Here is a 16,793-nt window from a genome sequence, read left to right as displayed (position 1 = left end):
TAATTCTTTTTGTACTATGCTGTCGAACCACAATTAATAGATTGTTAAAATACTGAGTGCTTTTTAATTGGAAAGCTTAAAACAAAAAAAAAAAATTTAATTTTTTTATTTATTGTATTCACTTTTTTTGTCATTTTATTATTGAAATAGAATGGAGTACAAATGGTTGTTTTTGTACTTTAATCTCAGTGATGACACTGTTAAATATTCAATTTTAAAGGGTAAATAAAAAATACACTAAAGGGCAGTTTGATATTTTAGAGACCTTGAACGAGAAGCATGCTCATAAAGCATACTGCAGTTTCAGTTCAGTGAACTGAAGGAGACGTTGAAACAGAGTGAAGAACTTCTCACTGTGGAGTATTGTAGTATTTATGTCTGTGCTTAAACCTTTGTCCTTTTCAAATGCTTGGCTTATCTGCCCATCTGCTTTAACAGCTTTTCTTCTTCCTTCATCTTTGGCCTTCTTCCATGCACAATACCTCTCTATAGGAGATCCGTCAATTACGGCTCAAGCAAGACGGCTATGTTAGGGAGATTTCTGACCTCCAGGAAACTATTGAGTGGAAGAATAAAAAAATTGGGGTATGATCCCTCAGTATCCAACTCTTGTAAAAACTGTATTTTTCATTGTAATTTTATCTTTCAAACATATAATTGTAGATTAGCTAGATTCCACATCTGTTTCCTCCTACAAGCTGTCTGTCTTTGCCAAACTGTTCTTGTTGTCTGCAGCACTGATGTTTCATTGCTTTCACCTTCTTTTCTCCTCTTGGCCAAATCCCTTCTGGTGCTGTTCAGGCATTAGAAGAAGCAGGCAGAAGGAATTTTCTGATGCCATTCGAAAATGAGCGGGATGAACTTAGAGATGAGGTTGTTCAGCTCAAAGACATTTTGAAGGTATTGATATGTGTGGTTGAAACTAGGGCTCACGTCTTTTCTCACTCAAATTTTCCTAACGAAAAAACTTTATATTCTTTTTTTAGTAATGTACAGATGCTAAGACCCCATACTATAATGTAAATCGACTGACTGACTTTCATTAACACTCAATCTGATTGAATGAACAGGATCATAATTATATTATCTACAAATACATGTTTAAAAATAAGAAATCTAGGTCCAGTGCATCTAAATTTAATCTGAATTTGTTTTTATAAGAAGTATACTAATATTAAACTGTTTTGCTCTCCAGAAACATGGCATTGTCCTTGGACTCGACTCAGCCACCAATGGAGAAACAGAAGAAGTCGGAAAGGCTGATCAGAATTTCTCAAACTGCATCAGCTGGAAATCCGAGAGGGAAGTAGTGTACTAGGTAAGCTTCTTTTCTTAGCTTCATTCATTGCATGCAAACATGTTTTAGCTTTGACACTTTGCATTTTTCAGCTTGTTACAGCTCAAGCCAAATCTACCAAACTGCCACCGTCACATTAACATCTCTCACCCTTTCCTGCTTCCCTGTATCCACTTTGCATATACAGCTAGAATGAAAGTTAACACTACAGAGTCATGTCTCTTTCTTAAGTCCATATTCCAATACTCTGCTGAATGAGTGTTTATAAATTTGCTGAAAAAATGTCAACATCCTTGATTTTAAAATCAAAATCAAGAGAAGGAATTGCAGAGTAGTTTGTTCAGTTCTTGACTTTACTTTGGGGTTTTCTTCTTCGGGACATCCTTCAGGTCTTTTGGTTTTTATGGGTTTAAGAGCTTTGCCATGGAGCCTTTTTTTCTCTCCTTTCCCTTTCTTTTTTCTTCTTGCTCTAAACATTTGCCAAATATTCAGTGGATTCTGCAGATTTTAACTACTGACACCTCAATCATCTCCCAGGCACTCATCAGCTGAAGGTGTGTAAAGACCAGCAAACAAAAAGATTTGGATGATGGGGGTGCCAGGGAATCAGCAGATTTCAGCAGAGTTCAGTTCTACAAATGCACCTTTAGAAGCAAATGAGAATGGGGACCTTGGGGACCAAAGAATCGGAGTGTAGAGCAGCTTGAGAATAGACCTGAAGAACCTCCAAGTTCTGTTGGTGATGATAAAACTAACTGCAACAAGAACCAAGGAGGAGCTCAAATCTGAGGGAACATATACCAGAAGATTCAAGAGGTAATACAGTGGAATTAGAGTGCATTGTTTCACAAGGATGGACATTTGGAGACAGATCAACAAGAGAGTGAATGTGTCAAACCTAGTCAGGTCATCAAACAAGAAAAACTCCCTTTAGAGTCTGTCTCTGCTTCTGTCCATGATGAACCTGATAAACCTGGTGAAGCTGTGCTTGATGATGAACTCAAAGAGGAGCCTGTTAGAATCATCTCAAACAGAGAAGCTTGCCAAAACCCAAGGTGCCAGTGCTTCACATAAAAAGAAGAAAAAGAAGAAGAAGAAAACAAGCAAAAGAAGCAGAAGCAGAAACAGAGTGACAAGCAAGAGAATGACACAAAGATAGATGACAAGACTGAAACAGTCTGTAGTGAAGACAATCCAAACCAAAAACGGAAGGTGATCTAGAAGGAAATCATCAGGAGCCCTTAGAGAATGATATATCCAAGACAACAATGAATACAGATGTCCCACATGATGCAAAAAGAACCAGTGAATTGGATGGTATCAAAACAACAAGCGCAAATATAAATGCTGATGATGTTCAAGATAAAATTCTGTTAGTTACAGATGAAGCTGATTTAGCAGGAATTTCTAAAACACTCAGACTCAAATTTTGATGCCCTAAATCTAGCAATGGCATCCTTTCAGATGATCTGTCCAGCAATGTTATATCTAACCCCGCAAACAATATTGATGAACACACTGAGGATTCAACAAATCCTGACTCTGAAGCTATAGTCCGTAGCTGTGAATCTTGTATCTTTCAGAAACCGAGACTTCACTGCCTCATCCGAACCTTCTGCTCAGTCCATGGATGCTGTTTGAAGGGGGTGTTGAGTTCCATCAGCTGCTCTGAGGAAATTGAGAGATCTTCATCGGAAGACATGAAGGAAGTAAAGAGTCATCTGAACTGTGAAGTGGAAGAACAGGAAGAAAATGTCCAGAACATTGATAGAGATGGGACCACTAACCCTGAAAATCAAGATGACTCTGCTCATCCCTCTTCCCCTGTAATGGAGAAGGTGGAAAATGAAGCTGAAAGGGTTAATCAAGGAACAACCTATTGATCAGCCAATGGAAAAAACCAACTTAAAGACAGCAGTGGAGCGGAATTGGACCAGGAAGAGATTTTGAGAGACGAGATTGATTTGGATTAAAGAAACCCTTAACCTGCTTCTGAAAAAGTGTCTGACACTCCAAGACAGTATTGAAGCAGAATTGTACCAGGGAAAAGGTTGAGAGACAAGATGATCTGGATAAAGAAACCCCTTTAAAGCACCAAAACTGAAAAAAGTGTCTGATACTCAAGACAGTATTGGATCAGAATTGGACCAGGAAGAGGTTGAGAGGACAAGATGATCTGGAAATAAAGAAACCTTAAATCACCAACTGAAAAAGTGTCTGATACTCAAGACCGTATTGGATCAGAATTGGACCAGGAAAAGGTTGAGAGACAAGATCATCTGGATAAAGAAACCCTTAAAGCACCAACTGAAAAAGTGTCTTGATACTCAAGACATTATTGGATCAGAATTGGACCAGGAAGAGGTTGAGCGACAAGATGATCTGGAATAAAGCACAAACCCTTAAATCACCACTGACAAAAGTGGTCTGATACTCAAGGACAGTATTGGATCAGAATTCGACCAGGAAAAAAAAGGTTTGCGGAGAGACAAGACGCTCATCTGGATAAAGAAATATAAAGAAGGCAAAACCTTAAAGCACCTACTGAAAAAAGTGTCTGATACCCACAGACAATATGAAGCGAAATTGGACCAGGAAGAGGTGAGAGACAAGATGATCTGGATAAAGAAAACCTTAAAGCTCCTACTGAAAAAAAGTGTCTGATACCCAAGACAATATTTAAAGCAGAATTGGACCAGGAAGCGGTTGAGAGACAAGCTGATCTGGATATAAAGAAACCCGTAAACCTCCTACTGAAAAAGTGTCTGATACCCAAGACAGTATTGGATCAGAATTGGACCCAGGAAGAGGTTGAGAGACAAGAATGATCTGGATAAAGAAAACCTTAAAGTGCCTACTGAAAATGTGTCTGATGGAAGCCATTGTTGACCACACGCTCCTTTACTTGAAACACAGGTTCAGGCTGTAATGAGGATCACCTGTTCTGTCCCAAATGAAGCAATTAAGGAATCAATTGGAGATTCAGATTCTTCTGACCAAGAACCCAAGGTTGAAAAAAAAGATGGGGGAGGAAAGATCGATCCAAAATCAGCTTGAAGTGCAAACTGCCTGAAGATGGAGAAGACCTTCTGGTAAAGTCAGATGTGGCTGCTCAAGAGCTCAAGGAAGAAGATGAGGAAGAGGAAGATGAAGGAGAATCGTTTGATTTTGATGAAATGGATCTTGAAGCATCATCAGATGCCCCTCTAAAAACTTCTAGATCAGCCAAAAGAGGAAGGTATTCTTTTCAAAGATGATGTCCAAGAAGAGCCAGGCCAGGAATACCAAAGCAATGTCACCCGATGACCAGGACAAAATTCAAAAAAGAACATCTAGAACTTGCAGATCAGGGCATCAAAGCCAAAAGAGCAGAAAGATGATGGACAAGACACAGAAAACCCACAAACAACAACAGTTATAGAAAAGGATGTTTAACAGAGGACAGCCTAATCAGCAGTGGAAGTCAAAACCTAATGACCAGCAGCATGATACCTCTGGAAATAAAGAAGATGCAGTTTGAGGAGCCTCAGCAGGCATCAGAAAATGTGACGCTCAGTGAGGAGTTTAATCTGATTCTCAGAGATGGAGAAAGGAAATGGTGGCAAGGAGTTTGAATAGTTCCATTCAACAAGGAAACAAGTTGTCAAGTATTTCAGGAGATCAGGAAGTTTGAGAAGGCAACCACGGAAAGAAACAAGGAAGATGAAAGAAAAGAATCTAAAAAAAGTGGGAAAGGGAAAGGGGAAGGGCAAGGGGGAAAGTCAAGAATGTAAAATGTCTTAATAGACAGGACATTGCTGAGTCTCTTCTCAGCATCTTCAATTGAAAAAGTATTTTTGCACTTATGTAGGTCCTAATGAAATTATTTTGGGACCATTACTTCAGAGAACCCTAAAATAACCAAACATATCTTGCAGTCAATCCCAATTATCAGTCCTTTGCATCTTTTTCAGCAAACATTTTATACATGTTTAAACCTGATTAACAATACAGAAAGAACACTTGAAATTAGTTCAAACAGTATTTAAAATCCCCAAACCAATTACTCATTGAATGCTATCAGTAATGGGTATAAAGTGTCATATTATTATGAAATTTTACATGAGCATGAATAAAATGTTTCTCATACAATGAGTAATACAAATGATCAGCTTTCTGTCTGTGCTGCAGTCATGTTTGGCAACTTCTTAATTAAAATGTTTTCGGAAACAAAGGACCTGTAAATGTATTTTGTTTAAATTGGTGTTATGTTTTAAAATTGTGATAAATAAAAAATGTTATTGTGTGCAACCTTATTAAACAGTCCTCTAAGAATTTGACTGGAGCAAAGTTATTTTTTGTTTTTACAATTTATTTGTTGGGAGATATGATTTTGAGAAAAAAAATGGAAATATTTGATTCTGTTTGGTGAAGATGGTATGTTGGAACATTGAGACATAATGTTTGTTAAGTGAACCATGTATTTTTAAAAATAAAACTTAAGCAATTAAAAATATTTGTTTTACACTATTGTTTATTGATTGTGTAAATTTTTATTCTATATTGATAGAGGACATTTAATTAAACCACTTCAGATAAGATTGACTTATTTTTAAGTCATGAAAGTTTTATTTTTTAGGCCATGAATTATAGTATGTCACACATTCATTGCATCACAAAACCTCAAGTAAGCTTGCATGGAAAAACACTGTCATGTAATAGATGTACAGACTGAGTGAACGGCTAAGAGATTTTGACTTTTGAGGTCACTGAAGTTTCTGCATGTTGCCCATCCTCATCCTTCACATCCCAGCATAGGATAGCCTCACTTTTTGCATGCCCTGACTGCTTCCCCCTCCATGCCTTTGGTTCCTCCCACCCCTGGTATGTGAAATCTTTCCTGTCTAACCTTGGAATTTGTTTTAACATGAGAATGTAATATTTTATTATTGCAAAAGACATGTTTTAGATGTTTAACGTGTCCCAAAAGTGGTTATTATATTGAAGTGGATATACAGTTGTTTTTCCCCCAAAAAAAAAAAAAACCTGCAAGAAAAAAAATGTTGGTTGTTGTCTAATGGTCTATCTGTTTAACTTGCTTTTCAGAAATTCGCTTGCGAAAACTGGTTGATGAGAGGGAAAACCTAATAGAGCAGGTGTGCTGCTGGCAGTTACAGTAATTTACATTGACTTTATCCTCATTTTGTGCCATTACAAGCATGGAGGAGCATGATTTTCTGTTTTTTTGAGATTGAAAGGTCAGCTTGAGCAGAAGAAACAGAAGAATGGTATGGAGGATTCATCCAGCCCACAGGGAGATGTGCTGGAGAACGGTGCTGACTCCAACATCATGGATATACAGAGTAAGAAACTGCCTGCAATCATTTTGAACAGGGCCCATATTCACAAAACATCTTAAGGCTAAAAGTAGCTCTTAACTTGCCGATTTAGGAGAAAATCGTAAAAATAGTGGGCATCAGTCTTAAATTTAGGAGTCCTAAATTTTTGCTCTAAGAGTATTTCACAAAGCGTTTTAGCGCTAAAATTAGCTCCTAAATCTGTGAAACGTTAGGAGCAGTGAAGAGGACTCCTAAGTCACTAAGAACAAATCTGAAGTATCCTAAAATGGCTGTTGCCAGCAATCTACCTCAGAATATAAACATTTCTAGAAAAATTTTTTCTAATTAATTTGGTTTGGAGGTTATCCCAACTCTAAATGTTTGATTATATTCTTAATATATAGCTGTTCTCGCGTCCAGTTTGGTTTTCTTTTATGTTTGCATGTCTTACTATCAGCCATGGTTATTCTGCTAATTAAAAAGCTGTTTATATGCATATTACCAAAATTTTATTAGGCGCTTAGTTGCAGAAAAAAATAAAAAAATTCCACATGAAGTGGCAAAATCACTCAGTCCATGACAGACAAATCGTTAACGGCTGGTCTATGTGGTAATATAGTACACTGAGCAGGACATCCATATGCTCACCTAACATTCATCAACCTCAAATATGGCTTATCATCTGAGATATGTATGTAGTAGCAACTTTACATGGCAGCCCAATCCAGTGTTTGTGCAGAGTGTGGAAGCTGGACAGTAGCACGCTTGGGCTACTGCATGACAGATGGAGTCGCCGCTGCGATCATTTGCTCTTAAAATACTTTGTCATTTTTGGTCATACAGATAAGAGTACTGCATCTTTTGTATCTGTAGAGCTCACAAGACGGTTTCGGGTGCACTACATTTATTCATGTGCACTCAGAATAACAACGAAATGTTGCGCTTTCTGTCGTCTTGAACTCTGTGAACTTGAGCATGTCACTTCGAAACTCTGTGGATGCTTGCCTTATTACAGACATGAAAAATATATCTAGAGAGGGAAACTTTTAAATGAACCAATTCAAACAGAAAACAAATATTCTCACATTATGTAATCTGTATGAAACATGCAGGTGCTGCGGAGATGAGTTACTGTCGCAGACTTCATCTCTTAAACCGAAAACAGAAAGCACTAGTGTAACAATAAATTACGACGTTACAATAAATTAAAACGTTAATGCAGTGCTTGCTTTTTTTCCCTAAAACATTCATAATTATTTTATTTGCCGGTGTGCTGTGGCAAGCCTTTTTTGCATGCACTTGAGCGCTTATTAGGCTATGTAGCCAATTAAAGGCTCATTATTATGATTTACATGATTTGTTAATAAAAGTGTGACTAATAGTCGACTAATGCTTAAAATGAAAGACTTCTAGTTGACCAGAAAAATCTTTAGTCGAGGGCAGCCCTAATGCATATTGACTAATTGTTAATGAGAAGCATATATATAAGAGGCTGACAATTAGCTGAATATATAGCCTACCTACTTGTTTAATTAGTGAAAACTTTATTTGAATATGGCAACATAATATTGTGCTCTACAATATTTCTGTGAATAAATCTCTGACAGAGACTATCAGCCAATCACTGTGTGCATAGTTAGTAAGTACGCTGAGATCATCCATAGCAACAAGGTCAACCCCGCCCTTACTCTTAGCTTAAGACTTCTGTCTATTCCTTAGTAAGTTTGTCTCAGCAGCTTTGTGAATGGTTTTAAGAAAAAACTCTTAGCTAAAAACTTTTACTGCTATTTATGAGAACTCTTAGTGGTAAGATAAAATGTTTTGTGAATATGGGCCTTGGTTTATTGCCAGAGCACATAAGACCTCAGATGTTGAGAAATGTGGTCCAGTGTCCTTCCATTTTATCCTACCTGTCAGATTGTCCTACCAGGCCTTACTGCACATGCATACTTCATGTATTGAGTAATTTTTCTCATACTGAACAACAATAATTGCTGTATTTGCATTACTGTAAGCGGTAGGATTACGGTTGGGGTAGATGTAGATGTTATTAAAACACAATCTAATAGATAATGGATATAAAACAAATTATTTTTGGTTTCCGGCCGTAGCTGTATCCCTTCTAACCACAACCACTAATAACACAAATACTGTATTTGCAATACTGTAATGGTAGGTTTAGGGTAGGTGTAGATGTTAATAAACCACGATTTGATCTGTAGCACTTTTCGTTATTGAATTGTTATACCTACTGTTTTAATGGGAGGTAGCAAAATCTGACAGGGTTGCACAAATCGACAGAAATGGCTGTGGTCACTCTCATCTTAAAAGAAACCTGTACTAGATTCATCTGTTCTGAATAACTTCAGATAAATATCTAATCTCCCTTTCATTTCCAAACTGCTTGAAAAAGTGGTTGCTTTGCAGCTACAAGCACATCTCTCTCTATTACTAAGCTACAGTTCTGTATGTTCAAAACTCTGCCGTTAGAGTCATCAATCAAGTCAAAAATAATAAATAAAAAAAAAAAAAATATATATATATATATATATATATATATATATTATATATATATACATATATAATCTACATTGGTTGCCTGCATTCAGTATAAAATTCTTTTAACTTTTTAATGTCTTCATGGACCATTATCTATCTGAACTGCTGCACTATTATAGATCTTCTCTCTCTCTTCATTCATCGGATTCAGACCCTCTTACTGTATCTCGTTTCATCTCATATCAATGGGTGGTAGATCTTTCAGTGCTGTAGCTCCGAAACACTGGAATTCTCTTCCACCAATTCTTTGCGACACCGTAACTATATTATCATTCATATCCCAACTAAAAACCTGTCGCTTCTTACAGTATTTCCAGCCGGCTTCTGATTTAATGTTTTGCTGTGAAACTACTGGATATTTGTGTTGTGCTTTCTGGTTTTGTTCTGTATTTATACGTATGCACTGTATACCATCACATGAATTTATGATTAAATTTGTGTTTATGTATTTTCTCCTTGTACAGTGACCTTGATCATGGGAAAGGCACTTTATAAATAAAACTTATTTTTAAATGTTCCTTATTTCAGGGGATGCAAACAGACAAATCAATGACCTCAAATTTAAGCTTGTCAAATCAGAGCAAGAAGTCACAGCACTTGAACAGAATGTGAGTTCTTTTAGTATATTTCATTACTATTAATAATTGTAACTCATTTTACTCTTCTAAAATATGAAAAAGTGAAACATTTAAAGTGCTTTTAATTGAAACTCATGTTGTAGGTCACAAGGCTTGAGGGTCATGTGACCCGTTACAAAGCTGCATCTGAAAATGCAGAGAAGGTGGAGGACGAACTCAAAGCTGAAAAACGCAAACTGCAGCGAGAGGTACAAAAGCCTAACAGCTCTGCTTTCATCAAAAAACAAAAATTTATACAAAGTTATACTTACATGTACATATAATAAAATGAATGGCTTGCTCAACTATTTTTTTTCATGGTAGTTGCGCTCTGCACTGGACAAGATTGAAGAGTTGGAATCCAGTAACAGCCACCTCTCGAAAAGGCTGGAGAAGATGAAGAGTTATAATAGGCCAACAGCAACAACTCCCTAATAGTTTCAGATCTGTCCCATAATCTGCCAGAATTCACCTCCACTGCCTATCCATTTCCCATCGTTCTGCACCTTAAGCAAAGTTGATAAAACTATAAACAAGCCCATGAGAACCCTGCTACATTATATCCTGCAACCGTGCCATTTCTTCCTGTTTATCCATTTAGGTTGAGTTCTTCATCTTTGGAGAACCCAATCAGGACTTTTGAAGGATGCAGGAAGACTCTTAGTGTGCCTCATTCAAAAGCACAAACACTGTAGTTCAAAAAGTTAGAATGGTAATTGTCACGTGAATGTTGCTGAATTTTTTTGAGTGTAACGTGCAAGGCTGCCTGAGATTACATGTATTTGGAGAAGGATCTTAAAAGATACTCTATGGAATTCGGGATGTGAAGATCAGGACTTGTTGTCCAGCTCTAGGAAGTCTGGATAACCATTTGTTTGGTTAAAGAAACCTGTTGCTTCACTAGGACAAGACAGATGAGTATGTGTGATTGTGCGTGTTTGATGCTTTCATGTGTTCCACTCGCAAATATATTTTAATGCTATTGAGTAATCTAGATCTTCCTTGTGTATCTGAAGCCAAAGGTTCTGGAGATATATTGAGGTCTCTTAAAAAAAAAAAAAAATCCTCTAGTGAATTGTCTATAATGGTCTTCCTAACATGCTGAAAGACCAGTGTAACATAAGAGGATGAATACTGATTCTTAGTAAATTTTGTTGTTGCATTGACACTGACAACTCAATCACACAAATCAGGAAGTTGTTCAAGGATTTCAGGCTAAGCAGCAACTTTTGGTGTTGTTGCCTCTGACAAGATTAAACATTAACAAACCTCCAGGTGATGAAAAAGCCTGGAAGATTCAGAACAGTCTCATCCTGTCCAAACCAGTTATGAGGAATGATGTGATCAGAAGCATTAATTGTTGAAGACTGTTGTTGAACACAAGCACCATTTATTAATCACCTGCCTGGATGAGAGGCGGCTCCACCAGGTTTACAATGCTTTAAATCATTTGTAGGTTAACTTTATGAAAACTGTATGAATTATGATCTGCAATAAAATGTCAATTTTAATAAATAAAAAAATCAGTTGTCTGTATATACAGTCACCTAACCTAACACAGTGACACCAACACTGAAGAGCCAGTGTACTGTGAACCAAAGAAATTATGAAACGTTTTCTAAACGTGTGCCATGTGCATTTGTGACATGAATATAAAAATACAAACATGCATACATACGTACTTTATTTGGAACCTCTGAATACATATAAACAAAGCAACCAAGTCTAACAGGTTGATATGGAAAATGTCTATTTAACACACCTTAAACCTAAATAACATTGGTGAAATAAAACAGCAAGTCTACCTCTCATACATACCAGTTTTCTCACAGTTGACTTCTTTTAATGTCTATTTTAAATTTTCTTGAAAATGTAGTATATTTGTGAATTAAAGAAATCAAAGATTTTTTTCCATTATAACCTCTTCTATAACTTCAAAATTCTAAATTAGATAAATATTTCAATAAGTGAAGATAAAGAAACTGAACAAAATGATATGAGGTTGATTTGTGTTGTTTTTGTAATTTTTATATATGTGAAGTTTTGTAAGTTGTTTAAAAGAGTATGAATATGATGAATATTATTGTGTGTTTTTTGTGGTTATTATGGTTCACTGCCAAAACAATATCTACCCTTTTTAGGGATCTGTTTCCTCTATCTGGGATGTACGATACTCCACAACAGACTTTTTCATGTTCTTATCTGGAGTAAGATCTGTGCAACTAAGTGGCTTCCCTGTAAATGGATCATTATTGTTCCTGCAAAAACTTTTTAAAAAAAAACTATTATATTTCTACTATACACCTCCTCAATATAGAAGACAACAATAAAATGAAAGACATCCTTTGATAACCACCTCAGGTGGATCAGACACCTATCTGAGCAAGCAAGACAGCATCCTTTTTAATAGCATTTCATTACCATACAGCATTGCTATGATAATATTATAGATTATGAAAATAGCTTGTCTGTGGGCCTCGGTCTAGTAAGGAACCCTGTTATTCACATTCGTCATCACCGTCTTTTACAAATCTTAGTTTCATTTAGAAAATGGGTGAAAGGCACCTTGATATAGTACAACATTTCCTCAAGGAGTAAACTCAATTTCCCAAATGTTTTATGTACCTCAATGGTGCAATTCCTCATGAACAGTAAGAAACAAAACAATTCCTCTCTGAGCACCCAACTCTGAACTCTCAATGCACTAACACAAATTATCAATGTAATACAAATGCACTTTTTTTAAAGAGATTATTCCAATGAATCTTACGTTTTAAGATATTCCTCAATGGCTCTTCGCTCGTACACACATCCACCTTTGGCCTTGACGGGATCAACGAATATCTTCCCTGACAAGGGACATACCAGATGAGGAGGCACTTGAACACTGCTCTCACCTATGTATTGCTGAAAAGTAGATTGAAATGCGAAAAATAAATAATCATTGGTGAATTTTTTTAAATAAATATAAAACAGGATAATATCCTAACAAATATGTTCACATAGGAATTATTCACAATTTAATCTACTACAAGTGTACAGAGCTCAGATTGCTACATTATTAAATATAATTTTAACCTGTTGAAATATTGAGAAGGGGGCTGCTCAAGTACCTTTCTATATTCTAATTTCATATTTTAACTGTCTTTAAAAATATATATTTTATGTGTGCTTAAGACATTTAAAAACTGTATGATTGTAGACAGCACACATTCATAAACATGATTCCTCTTTGACCAAAATTATGGGCATCATTTATTGGTAATAACTGAATGAAAAAGAATTTACCATTTCAATGGATTCCATGGACTGAGATGCGTTTACTGCAGTGTCATCTTTAGCTGCCTGCTCATAGATTTCTTTGCTAGTCAGGAATTCCTCTGCCAATATGCTGAAGATACGATAAGACAGTGGACAAAAATACATGTATTCATTCATTATTTATTGTATCCTTAAGTTTATTACATTATTTAGAATTGGATAAGTGCTAAATAATGTAATGCATTTTACAACTTGAATAAGCTTTCATCTCTGTTCTGATTATATTAGATTTGTTAAGTCCATTGAATAATAAGAAAAAAACTTTGAGATTTAAAATGGTAATGAAAAAAATTAAACACCCAGATGAAGAATAAGAGGCTACCTGTCTAATGGATCTTCTGCCTCTGGAAGTATCAGAAGTCCATGTACAGCATCCAAGATCTCTCTCATAGTAACATCAGCTGAGTAGTTTCGATCAAATATGTGGTGGCAAATCCTTCCCACACTGTTGATGTTGCAATGGTAAATCTATACTGCAGTCAAGAATTTTAGAATTTGAGTACAAAATGCTAAGGTGTTCTGCACTCTACTCTTAATATATTAATCAAAAACAGAAATCAGTTTCTGAAAATTACTGGGACACTAAGGCGAAGGATACAGGAGTATAGAACCGGACAACAGGTGGTTTCACTGGATAATCACGGCCAAACTGACAATACAGCTCAAAGGTTCCATTCTCATAGGGAGTTTCAGGTGGTCCTTTCATGACAATCCTCCAAAAAGCTGGAAAATTTAAATGCATAACTTTATTGTACATTTTAGTTTTGTGTGTAACTTTGACTACATTTAATTAGAGGAAGCAACTGATACTATATCCGAAGATCAAGTGGCAGATACTCAAACCAATTCATGCGTTACCAGGGTTTTGAGGATTATGGCTGTTTATGTGAGCAATACAGATCAAAGAAGCCTCTACCCATAAACAGGAAGTGTAAGGTGGTTAGTAGGGATGTAAAGATTAACCTTTTGAAAATCAAGTCAAATATGTGACGATTCAAATCGGTTGAGATGCTAAACAAATCGCGATTCAATTAGGGGTAGGAGTTTATATAAATTATGTCTGAGGGGAACTTACTGTCTTTAGAAAAGTTTAGATGGTATTTTTCTTTTTATCTTGCCTCTGTATAATGCATATTACAGTTCATAAGTGCAGCACTGCTTTGTTTACAGCTGAAACCAAGGAAACGCTTTAAGCGCCACCTGCTGGCAGAGAGTGAATCTGCGTCTCGTTCAGCTTGTCTGCCGTTTTGGTTTCATGCAGATATTTGTTTTGTATAGTTTCACAAAACTGAAGTCAAACAATTCTGTTTTTGCTTCAAATTTTGAAATTATACAATCCAATTTAGATTAAAAACTGCTCATGTTGCATGTATGCAGCATCTTTGTTTGGATCATGATTAAAATGCAGTGGTTGTCTCTAATTTAAAATAAAATTTTAAATGGAAAGATCACAGACAAAGCCTTAATTTTGTTCATATGAAGAGATTTATTTTGTGTTATTTATTTGATTTGGGGCTTGTTTTAAAGTTTCAATTTAGTTTTGTTATTTACTACAATATATTTAAATTTTGTTATTTAGCAGACGCTTTTATCCAAAGCAACAAAAAGTTACTCACAAATGAGGAATATAGAAACAATAAAAGAGAAATAATGTGCAATTGATTTATTGTTATATTTTTGTATTTTTTTATTTTGTTTTCACAAAGAAACGTGCAGCATTTTGTCCAAGCAATAAGAAAAGGACAAATTTAATTTATAATTTGTCTTAAATCTCAATTTGTAAAAAATAAATAAATTGTGAATCGAATTGTGAAATCAAAATCGTGAATCGCATTGTGAGTTGAGTGAATCGTTACATCCCTAGCGGTTAGAGAATGTACATTTTAGACTACATACTATATTGTAAAAGATTAACTGATCATACTTACTGAAGTCGGTTTCTGAGGGATACACAGAACAAAATGGATGGGGATCACAGTGAAGACTTTTCAGTTCTTCTATGATCCGTTTCTCTTTCTCCATGAAGCGGCCTGACTTGCATTCTCGTATCTTCTTTTTTAATACACTAATAAGGAAATTAACTGTATATTAGTATGTAGTATAAAAATAGTTAGGCTACCATGATATTCCCTATAACATGTTAAGAGTGTGTACTTTGGGAATATTTACTAGAATTTTTTTCAGAAAATAACCATATGTGTGTGTTTTTTTTTTTAATTATAACAATTGTCGTAATTTTGTAATTATGGTAATTTTGCGCAAACAAACTTCCACACTACATGAAAACAGGTCATCACTTTCGGTTCAGGTGTTTTGCTTCGTTAAATATAGTGCTGTTTTACTCAAGATGTCTACAGAGGAGATACCAAAGATAAAGCAATATAAGCTTTTCTGCTGTTTTAAGCACTCTACATTGTGAAGGAGAGTCTCTTCGTCCACCACCAGTGTGCAGCATCCACCTGGATGATGTGACAGCAGCCATAGTGTGCCAGAACGCCTACCACACACCAGTTTATTGGTGGAGAGGAGACAGTGATGAAGCCAATCAGTAGATATGGGTTTTTTTTAGGAGGCCATGATGGTCAGAAGCCAATGGGCGAATTTGGCCAGGATGCCGAGGTCACGCCAATGATTTTTAATGACCACAGAGAGTCAGGACCTCAGTTTAACGTCTCATACGAAGGACAGTGCTTTTTTACAGTATGGTTGTCCTTGTAACTACACTGTGGTGCTAGCACCCACACAGACCACAGGGTGAGCACCCCCTGCTGCCCTCCAGCATATGGGGAGTTTTTAGGAGGCCATGATGGTCAGAGGCCAATGGGCGAATTTGGCCAGGATGTCGCAGTGGGCAACCAGTCTTGGGCTACAGGGTGATATGGCTGCTGGCCAATATGGCTCTATATCAACAACTGTGATGGTAATTTGTCAAGTCTTATTTTGTCAATTCATCACACGTCATAGTTTCTGGGTCCAAACACTATTTTAGATCTCAAATGCACATTGTAACTTTTTAGAAGCTTGGCTATAAATAAACAGTAGGCCTGCATGAAAAAGAGTAAAGGCTTAGAGCTGGAAACAGTATTTGATATGTCACGACTTAAGTGGATAGAGCCATATCAAACTCTTGTTCATGTGTTAAAAAAATAAATAAAAGGTGGACTTGTAGTCTGAATTTGTGGACAGTCAATAATACTTCTCTGTCCTGGCCGCTTTCTTAGTGATTTGAGCAGGAATCTTCATTTCTGGTTTTTCATCGTAGCCATGGCTGGCAAAAATTTTGGTCAAGTCTTCCTATTGATAAACAAAAGAAAAAAAAATCTAATCTTGCTGTTGATAGACATTTTCCACAAAAACATTTGCAGAAATCCTTTTTTTTTTTTTTTTTTCAGATATACATAAAAAAGTACCTTTGCTGGTATAATTTATTTTTTTTTTTATTTTTTATTATTTATAATTGATTTATTTCAAACAAAGTATAGTTCAAATATCGCTCAAGACTTACTGATGTTAAAAAATTAAATAAATAAATAACTTTATTTGGAATACTTGTGCACAATGCACATTTCTTGACATTTATCAGGAGAAAATACCCCAAAACGCGTATACGCGTTAATCGACTTCAGAGGTAATAATGGTTTTTGATTTGATGTTATTTTTGGTGTGGATTATGTGTTCTTT

General features: G+C 36.0%; 2 protein-coding genes, 1 long non-coding RNA gene and 1 pseudogene across 4 annotated transcripts in view; 3 read left to right on the top strand and 1 right to left on the bottom strand.

The window, feature by feature from the left end:
- Nucleotides 1-289: 289 nt before the first annotated feature.
- Nucleotides 290-569, top strand: LOC122138487. The gene is made up of 2 exons (XR_006155617.1): nt 290-355; nt 493-569. It is a non-coding gene; the product is annotated as an uncharacterized LOC122138487 (long non-coding RNA).
- A 171-nt stretch (nt 570-740) lies between these two features.
- On the top strand, nt 741-2,456 carry LOC122138351 (annotated as a pseudogene).
- A 4,072-nt stretch (nt 2,457-6,528) lies between these two features.
- Nucleotides 6,529-10,226, top strand: LOC122138350 (leucine-rich repeat flightless-interacting protein 2-like). Its single transcript, XM_042730431.1, has 4 exons — nt 6,529-6,639; nt 9,703-9,782; nt 9,896-10,000; nt 10,116-10,226. Exons 1-4 carry the CDS (start codon nt 6,567-6,569, stop codon nt 10,224-10,226), a joined length of 369 nt encoding a protein of 122 aa, XP_042586365.1. The 5' UTR covers nt 6,529-6,566.
- Nucleotides 10,227-11,907: 1,681 nt separating this feature from the next.
- LOC109111021 (ubiquitin-conjugating enzyme E2 E1-like) overlaps nt 11,908-16,793 on the bottom strand; it is a 164,009-nt gene continuing 159,123 nt past the window's right edge. For both annotated transcript variants that reach the window (XM_042731244.1, XM_042731243.1), the window contains 7 exons: nt 16,309-16,406; nt 15,041-15,177; nt 13,711-13,835; nt 13,435-13,580; nt 13,080-13,182; nt 12,562-12,698; nt 11,908-12,049 (listed from right to left, as the gene is read on the bottom strand). In XM_042731244.1, coding sequence (XP_042587178.1) covers nt 11,929-12,049; nt 12,562-12,698; nt 13,080-13,182; nt 13,435-13,580; nt 13,711-13,835; nt 15,041-15,177; nt 16,309-16,406 — 867 coding nt within the window. In that variant the 3' untranslated portion in view covers nt 11,908-11,928. The remainder of the gene's footprint in view (nt 12,050-12,561; nt 12,699-13,079; nt 13,183-13,434; nt 13,581-13,710; nt 13,836-15,040; nt 15,178-16,308; nt 16,407-16,793) is intronic.

Source organism: Cyprinus carpio, chromosome B9 (assembly GCF_018340385.1).
Source record: "Cyprinus carpio isolate SPL01 chromosome B9, ASM1834038v1, whole genome shotgun sequence".
NCBI lineage: Eukaryota > Metazoa > Chordata > Actinopteri > Cypriniformes > Cyprinidae > Cyprinus > Cyprinus carpio.
The sequence above is the reverse complement of the archived record's forward strand: the minus strand, read 5'-3'. Positions and strand labels throughout refer to the sequence as shown.

Coding starts and splice junctions, on each gene's coding strand:
- LOC122138350 (XM_042730431.1), top strand. CDS start 6,567: ATGGAGGATTCATCCAGCCCACAGGGAGATGTGCTGGAGAACGGTGCT. Junction 6,640..9,702: donor CAACATCATGGATATACAGA/GTAAGAAACTGC, acceptor TCCTTATTTCAG/GGGATGCAAACAGACAAATC. Junction 9,783..9,895: donor TCACAGCACTTGAACAGAAT/GTGAGTTCTTTT, acceptor CTCATGTTGTAG/GTCACAAGGCTTGAGGGTCA.